Source organism: Capra hircus, chromosome 22 (assembly GCF_001704415.2).
Source record: "Capra hircus breed San Clemente chromosome 22, ASM170441v1, whole genome shotgun sequence".
NCBI lineage: Eukaryota > Metazoa > Chordata > Mammalia > Artiodactyla > Bovidae > Capra > Capra hircus.
The window spans coordinates 49,157,877-49,167,087 of record NC_030829.1 but is presented as its reverse complement, the minus strand read 5'-3'; the positions used below and the strand labels follow the sequence as shown (position 1 = coordinate 49,167,087).

The 9,211-nt window shown below is 43.0% G+C and overlaps 1 protein-coding gene across 1 annotated transcript; it reads right to left on the bottom strand.

Moving 5' to 3' along the window:
- Positions 642–1,067, bottom strand: IQCF6 (IQ motif containing F6). Its single transcript, XM_013973691.1, has one exon. It carries the CDS (start codon positions 1,022–1,024, stop codon positions 701–703), a length of 324 nt encoding a protein of 107 aa, XP_013829145.1. The 5' UTR covers positions 1,025–1,067; the 3' UTR covers positions 642–700.

The window sequence follows — 9,211 nt, the reverse complement described above, 5'->3', positions numbered from 1 at the left end:
CTCCAATCCTCAGGCTCTCTCCCCGCCATACCAACTCCATGCTTGGTTCTCCCAGGAAGTGGCCAGCACAGGGTGGGGTTGGGGGGTAGGGAGCCATGTCTCTTAGCCTCTGGGGAGGGAGGCAGCAGGCACAGCTGCAGCCTCTCTGCTTCTGCCCTGGTCTTCCCAGGGACTGGCTTTAGCTGGCTGTCCCCCATTGAGGCACAGCACCTGTCCTGCTGCTGCTCAGCTGGGGGTACTATGTCCTCCTGGCTCACTGCCAAGCTCTGTGCCAGTCCTGACGGCCCTGCCAATCAGAAGCCTGTGGAATCCTGCCCTTCCCAGCTGGTTCTGACTGCAGCCAGTCCTAATCTGAACGGAAACGGCTTGGCAGGGGCTGCAGAAGAGTAAAGCCCAGTGCCTGCCCAAATTGTGGTGGGAGCTGGGATCAGGCTGGCTCAAGTGTCAGAGCCAGCCCTGAGCCCTGAGCTTTCTTTTGGGTACAAGATTGGTCAGGTTTACTTTAGGAGCAAGGGCCTAGTGTGAGTTGTTCTGGGACAGGCTTTAGACTATGCCAGGAAATAATTTTTTTGGAGGGTGGAAGGCAGGAAGATAAGGGGCCGATCCCTCTTCTGTGGGTCTGATTTCCAAAGGGCAAGACCATGGTCAGTAAATGTCTTTATTGGAAGAGAGATCCAGTCTCCTTGGCTCTGCCAGCACCCTAGGTCATGAGGATTTCGATGTCGAGCTCTAGCCGGCTGGCCCTGACCTCATAGCGGCCCCGGATCAGGCCTCGGGTCTGGCTGGCATGCCAGCGCCAGTGAGACTGGATGATGCAGGCCGCTTGGCGTGCCTGGAGAAACCGTCTGCGGGCCTGCCACATGCGGACCTGTGCCTGCACCTTCACCACTGCCCATTCCTGGCAGGTGTAGAGTCTTAGTGCCAGGCGCCGTCTTTGCTCCAGCATCTTGGCCTGCATCGACCTCCACCAGCACTGGATGACCCAGGCCCTGAGTGCTGCATGCAGTAACGTCCGGCGTACCATGTTGCCACGCCACCATGACTGAATCTTTATGGCTGCCTTCTCTAACTGATTGGGGGAAGGAAGAACATGGAGATGCTCAGTGGGGTACCCTCCCATTCCTAACCCCACCTCTGGTGCTGGGAGGAAAGGGGGCATGGCCCAGGTAGCCCTGGCCTCTTATTTCTGGGCCCCATCCATCTTATTTCCAAACCCTACTCACCTTTAGACACTGCTCATTATCCTCTGGACAGATCCCTTCTGTATGAGCCTCACTCACATTTTGTGTGTCCATGGCCCTGGTCTTTAGAGTCCACTCATCTATCAGTTAGGCCACCCTAGTCTGTAGCCCCGCCCTCAACTGTTAGACACACCATCACTAGACTCCACCCACCTGCACACAAGTCTCCCCTCATTAGGTCCCACATTTCACCCACATCTCTTTCTCTTCTTTTGTTTGTATCTTCTAATGTATTGACTAGCCACCTTATTTACTGATACCCGTAACTTTAGGGGGGCTGTCATCATTTCTTGCTTCCAGTTTATTTCTCAGACTCAGCTGGTGTCTTAAGCCTTGCTCTTTCTACATCTTCCAGCCACTTATTTCTGGTCCTGCTGGTGTCAGTGGAGAGAAAGATTCATTCAGCTTTCCTTCAAGTAAGGGATTACACACACACTCGTCACCAGTGTGGGTTTCTGGAAGCCTAAGCGTCAGGGTCTTTGGGAGGGATGTGCGTAGTGTGTTCATGGGCTAGTATGTGTTTTGTTAAATTTGTGGAAGCAAGATATTTTATCTGCAGTTGGAGAGGGCTTCTGTCTCCCCTTCTCTGACCCCCTTTGTCAGCCTTTTCTTGTCAGGTGCCATGGAATGGCTGCAGTTTCTTTTGGAATGTGACTAAGGGGAAGCTGAGTTGGGATATACTTAGTATGGGTTAATGTGATAGATTTATGTGGTTCACAGTCACCCCTGGGAATAGGTAAATTCTTGTTAGACATTCTGCTAGCAATGACTTCCAGGAGTTTTCCTACCAGTTACAACATCCATTCACCTGTGTCATGGTTTTGATATGGGGACAGAAGTGCAGCTGTGGCGATGGGGACACTCCCTGCAGTGCCTGGCACCAGAAGTGTAGGTACAGTGGAGGAAAAGCAAGGTTTGAAAAGTTCAAAGACAAAAACTGGTCCCTAGAAAATTCTTACTGTTTCTAGACATGTAAAATCCTAAGTAGTAGATTCTGTTTTCATTGATGCCTGATTAAAATTGAAGTTCTGTCTTGAAATATAATATTTGACAATGCAGTGAGATGGTTATAAATATTCCAAGCTTTTTTTTTCTGTTTTGGTATAAATTTTGTAAAATAGAGTTTATCAGAATTCCAGAATCGATGCTTTTGAACTGTGGTGTTGGAGAAGACTCTTGAGAGTCCCTTGGACAGCACAGAGATCCAACCAGTCCATCCTGAAGGAAGTCCGTCCTGAATATTCATTGAAAGGACTGTTGCTGAAGCTGAAACTCCAATACTTTGGCCACCTGATACAAAGAACTGATTCATTTGAAAAGACCCTGATGCAGGGAAAGATTGAAGGCGGGAGAAGGGGATGACAGAGGATGAGGTGGTTGGGTGGCATCACCACGTCTCAGTGGACGTGGGTTTGAGTAAATTCTGGGAGTTGGTGATGGACAGGGAGGCCTGGTGTGCTGCAGTCCATGGGTCTCAAAGAGTCAGACACGACTGAGGGACTGAACTGAACAGTGATTACAGGGAACCAACCAGAACTCTATGAATGATATACAGGCGGGCATGAGAAATCCTGTTTTATGCATCTGGAAAGTCAATGTTTCTATAGCAAATCATATGAAAAATCATCATATAAAGAAGTAATAAAAGATTATGCAGCAAAAAATGTAGGGAAAATGCCACAGAGGTAGGACACGTAACTAATATATACGTTGTTACATTTGTGATCTCTGCCACCTCTTTTATATGTGTCATTTGTTGTCTTTTGACTTGTCCTAAATATTCACTGGCCTGATTTTAAGTCTATAATTTTGTATTCTTTTTCTTAAAGTAGGCCTTCCAATGTATATAAACTTTAGTTCCCACAAAACCTAGGTCTGCCCTGCTGTGCTTTAAGAATGCAGCTGTGTGGCCAGGGCTCATGGGAGCTCACATGAGTTTCTAGAATTCAGAGTTAGGACTGAAACTGCAGAAACAGATGACGCAGAGCTGCTGTGCATCCTTTGGGATTTGAAAGGCCATTCTGGCTCTAGTTTTAACATGCATGATGTTCCTCATTTTTCTGCATAAGCCACATACTGTGGCTTCTGTTTATGTATATTTGAGGCCTCGTACCATCACTTGTACTAATTGCCATGGCACTGTCCATCAGCGTGTCTTACAGATTCCAGCCCTATTTTCAAGTAACCAACTTCTTTAGGTCATATTAGCTAGTAAAGTAATGCTCAAAATTCTCCAAGCCAGGCTTCAGCAATACGTGAACCATGAAATTCCAGATGTTCAAGCTGGTTTTAGAAAAGGCAGAGGAACCAGAGATCAAATTGCCAACATCCACTGGATCATCGAAAAAGCAAGAGAGTTCCAGAAAAACATCTATTTCTGCTTTATTGACTGTGCCAAAGCCTTTGACTGTGTGGATCACAATAAACTGGACAATTTTGAAGGAGATGGGAATACCAGACCACCTGACCTGCCTCTTGAGAAACCTATATGCCGGTCAGGAAGCAACAGTTAGAACTGGACATGGAACAACAGACTGGTTCCAAATAGGAAAAGGAGTACGTCAAGGCTGTATATTGTCACTCTGCTTATTTAACTTATATGCAGAGTACATCATGAGAAATTCTGGGCTAGAAGAAGCAGAAGTTGGAATCAAGACTGCTGGGAGAAATGTCAATAACCTCAGATATGCAGATGACACCACCCTTATGGCAGAAAGTGAAGAGGAACTAAAAAGCCTCTTGATGAAAGTGAAAGTGGAGAGTGAAAACGTTGGCTTAAAGCTCAATATTCAGAAAACGAAGATCATGGCATCCGGTCCCATCACTTCATGGGAAATAGATGGGGAAACAGTGGAAACAGTGGCTGACTTTATTTTGGAGGGGGCTCCAAAATCACTGCAGATTGTGATTGCAGCCATGAAATTAAAAGACACTTAGTCCTTGGAAGGAAAGTTATGACCAACCTAGACAGCATATTCAAAAGCAGAGACATTACTTTGTCAACAAAGGTCCATCTAGTCAAGGCTATGGTTTTTCCAGTGGTCATATATGGATGTGAGAGTTGGACTGTGAAGATAGCAGAGTGCCAAAGAATTGATGCTTTTGAATTGTGGTGTTGGAGAAGACTCTTGAGAGTCCCTTGGACTGCAAGGAGATCCAACCAGTCCATTCTAAAGGAGATCAGTCCTGGGTGTTCTTTGGAAGGAATGATGCTAAAGCTGAAACTCCAATACTTTGGCCACCTCATGCGAAGAGTTGACTCATTGAAAAAGACTGTGATACTGGGAGGGATTGGGGTCAGGAGGAGAAGGGGACGACAGAAAATGAGATGGCTGGATGGCATCACCGGCTTGATGGACGTGAGTTTGAGTGAACTCCGGGAATTGGTGATGGACAGGTAGGCCTGGCGTGCTGCGATTCATGGGCTCGCAGAGTCAGACACGACTGAGCGACTGAACTGAACTGAACTGAAAAGTCCTCAAGAGTGGACCCTGTTGCCTCCATTAATGTCTGTCAATCTGAGTGAGTGGAACGCTGGTATCGGCCATTCAAAGGCCTACATCACTGCAATGAACCATCGGTCCTGGTGTCAGGCATCTACTTCCAGTCCAATATGCTGGATTCTGAAGGGATCACTTATAAAGGGGCTGTGGTTGTGGCCAGCACTCAGGCTCAGTCTATGCAGGTCAGATTGCCATGGTCAGAACACTAGATCTCACTGTTCCTTGTGGCTCTCTCCCCTACCCAACTCTGGCCTGGTTGTTTATTGCCAGAATGTCCTGGCTTTATCTTCTTAGAAGTCTCTGGAAAAACCTGTCAGCCCCTTTTACGTTCACGCTTTTGTAGTTATTCACAAAGTGGCAGGGTATGAGGCCAAAGCCAGGAAGATGCACCCCCCCGAAAGGATCCTATCCTACAAAGTGTTCACAGACCACATTCCTTGGTCTCTGTTTCCTCACTGCTCCCTTCTCCAGATTCTGCCTTCTCTTCTCCCTTGGATTATAAACACACTATGTCTGTTTCTAAAATACAGAAAAATGCAGACATATAAGGCAGAAAGTGAATTTCCTTTAAATTTACTCCCAGCGATAGTGTTTCAGACCTTATGCCATGCACAGACTTAAAATTTGGTATTAAGAATAATTAATTTTTTATTGAAGTACAGTTGATGTACAATGCTCTGTTAGTTTTTGGTATATAGCAAATTGAGTTTTATCCATACATATATACGGACTCTCAGATTCTTTTCCATGATAGTTTAAGTAATTTATTTTTAATTCATACATTTAAAAATAAGTTTCTGCCTTATATTATTAGTGCTCCTAGTTTGGAGAGTATCTTGGACAATTAGCTATGCATTTATGGACACAGAACATCCATGTACCTTAAGAAATAGAAAACTGCTTTATGTGTTTCTGTGTATTTTTTTAAAGTAATTGAGGTAAAAATCATATAACATAAATTGACCATTTTAACCATTTTAAAGTTTATGATTCAGTTGCTTTTAGTGCATTCGCAGTGTTATATACAACCCAAGAATACTGGATTGGGTAGCCTATCCCTTCTCCAGTGGATCTTCCCAACCCAGGAATTGAACCAGGGTCTCCTACCTTACAGGCAGATTCTTCACCAACTGAGCTATCAGGGAAGCCCCTATGCAACCATCACTACTATCTAAGTCCAGTTTCTAATTTCATCATTTTAATTCTAATTTCATCATCCCCAAAAGAAACCCTGTACCCATTAAGTAGTTACTTGCCATTATCTTTCCTTCACCCCACACTCTAGCAACCAGTAATCTGCTTATACTCTCTATGGATTTGCCTACTGTGGACATTTCATATAAATAAAATCATATACTATATGGCCTTTTGCGTCTGGGGTTCTTTCACTTAGCATGTTTTCAGGGTTCCGTGTAGAATGTATCAGTACTTCATTCTTTTCTATGGTAAATAATATCCCATTGTATAGATACATTTTGTTTATATATTCATAAGCTAACAGGGATTTGGATTGTTTTCACTCTTTGGTGATTGTGAATAGTACTATTATGAGCATTTGGTGGATTTTTTAGGATTTTCTCTATGTAAACTCATGTAATCTGCAAACAGAGATAGTTTAACTTGTTCCTTTCCACTCTGGATGAATTTTAGTTGCCTTTCTTGCTTAATTGCCGTGACTAAAACTTTAAAGCTCAACATTCAGAAAACGAAGATCATGGCATCTGGTCCCATCACTTCATGGCAAATAGATGGGGAAACAGTGGAAACAGTGGCTGACTTTATTTTGGGGGGCTCCAAAATCACTGCAGATGGTGACTGCAGCCATGAAATTAAAAGACGCTTACTCCTTGGAAGGAACGTTATAACTAACCTAGACAGCATATTAAAAAGCAGAGACATTACTTTGTTAACAAAGGTCCATCTAGTCAAGACTATGGTTTTTCCAGTGGTCATGTATGGATGTGAGAGTTGGACTGTGAAGAAAGCTGAGTGGCGAAGAATTGATGCTTTTGAACTGTGGTGTTGGAGAAGACTCTTGAGAGTCCCTTGGACTGCAAGGAGATCCAACTAGTCCATCCTAAAGGAGATCAGTCCTGGGTGTTCATTGGAAGGACTGATGTTGAAACTGAAACTCCAATACTTTGGCTACCTGATGTGAAGAGCTGACTTATTTGAAAAGACCCTGATGCTGGGAAAGATTGAGGGCAGGAGGAAAAGGGGATGACAGAAGATGAGATGGTTGGATGGCATCACTGACTCAATGGACATGGGTTTGGGTAGACTCCAGGAGTTGGTGATGAACAGGGAGGCCTGGTGTGCCGCGGTTCATGGGGTCGCAAAGAGTTGGACACGACTGAGTGACTGAACTGAGCTGAAACTTTCAGTACAGTGTTGAGTAGCAGTGGTGAGAGAAGGTATCTTTGTTTTATTCTTCATCTTAGAGAAAAAACTTTCAGCCTTTCACCATTAAGTATGATAATATTAACTGTAGTTTTTTCATAGCTGCCCTTGATTAGTTTGAGAAGTTCCCTTCTATTCCTAGTTTATGAATGGTTTTCTTTTTAATCACAAAAAGATGTTAGATTTTGTAAAATTCTTTTTCGGTATCAGTTGAGATAATCCTATGACTTTTCCCCCTTTATTCTATTAATATGGTATATTACTACATTGGTCTTGGTATATTGAACCTGCCTTGAATTCGTGGTGTTAATCCTGTTAGGTGATGATGTGTAACCCTATCAGTATGCTTTTAGCTTTGATTTCCAAGTATTTTGCTGAAGATTTTTACATCTGTACTCATAACTGGTATTTGTCTTTTGTTTTATTATAGTGTCTTTGTCTGGCTTTGGTGTCATGGTAATGCTGACCTCAAAGAATGAGTTAGGAAGAGTTTCCTTTCCTTCTTTTTGTGGAAAGAATGTTAGAAGAATTTGTGTCAGTTCTTTCATGTTTTATAAAATTCACCAATGAAGTCAACCAGCCCTGGACTTTCTTTATTGGAAGTTTTGGGTTACTTACTCATTTCTTTGCTTGTTATAGGTCTGTTCAGACCTTCTTCAGTCACTTGGGTAGTTTGTATTTCTAGGCATGTGTTCTGCTGCTGCTGCTGCTAACTCGCTTCAGTCATGTCCGACTCTCTGCAACCCCATAGATGGCAGCCCACCAGGCTCCCCCGTCCCTGGGATTCTCCAGGCAAGACCACTGGAGTGGGATGCCATTTCCTTCTCCAATGCATGAAAGTGAAAAGTGAAAGTGAAGTTGCTCAGTCGTGTCCGATTCTTCATGACCCCATGGACTGCAGCCCACCAGGCTCCTCTGTCCATGGGATTTTCCAGGCAGAACTACTAGGCTGGGTTGCCATTGCCTTAGGTTATTTTATTTGTTGGCATACAATTATTCATAGTATTCTCTTCTGATTCTTTTTTATTTTATAAGGTTCCTACTTGCTCTTGGTTTTAATAATTTGAGTTTATTGTTGTTGTTACTCAAGAACTCCTATACAGTGTTGAAAAGGATTTGAGGGAAGCGATACCACTTTTCTCTCTGACTTTAATACTTTTTGTGCTTTACCACTAATAAGAGTATTGGTGGGAGGTTTCTCTTAGCTAAACTTTTCAAATTAATTATGTTTCTTCCTATTCTAATATACTCATGGTTTTAGGCTTTATTTTTTAAGATTATACTTTATTATTTCCAGTTTTATTGAGAATTTATACATCATTGTAAAAGTTTAAGGCATACTGCATGATGGTTTGCTTTACATATATTGTGAAATGATTACCACAGCTAACATCCATCCTCTCATATAGATAAAATAAAAAGAATTTTTCTCCTTGTGATGAGAACTCTTAGGATTTATTCTCTTAACAACTTTGCTATATATCATATAGTGATAGCTATAGTCATCACGTTGTATACCACATCTCTAGTACTTAATCATCTTATAAGTGAAGTTTGTACCTTTTGATTACCTTCCTCCAATTCCTCCTCCCCTCTCTCTGCCTCTGGTAACCACAAGTCTGATCTCTATTTCAATGAGTTTTTTGGTTGTGTTTGTTTTTTTTTTTTTTTGTAAGGATTCCACTTATAAGTGAGATCATACAGTATTTGTCTTTCTCTGAAAATATTTTATTTTCTAGAGCAGTTTTAGGTTCACAGCAAAATTGAGCAGAAGGTACAGGGAATTCCCATTTACTTCCTGGACCTACACATGTATAACCTCCTCCATTGTCAACATTGTTCACCAAAGCGGTGCATTTATTAAAACTGTTGAACCTACATTGACCCCCAAAATTTATAGTTTACGTTAGAGTTCACTCTTCTTCTTGTGGGCTTCCCTGGTGGCTCAGCTGGTAAAGAATCTGCCTGCAATGTGGGAGACCTGGGTTTGATTCCTGGGTTGGGATGATTCCCCTGGAGAAAGGAATGGCTATCTACTCCAGTATTCTGGCCTAGAGAATTCCAGGG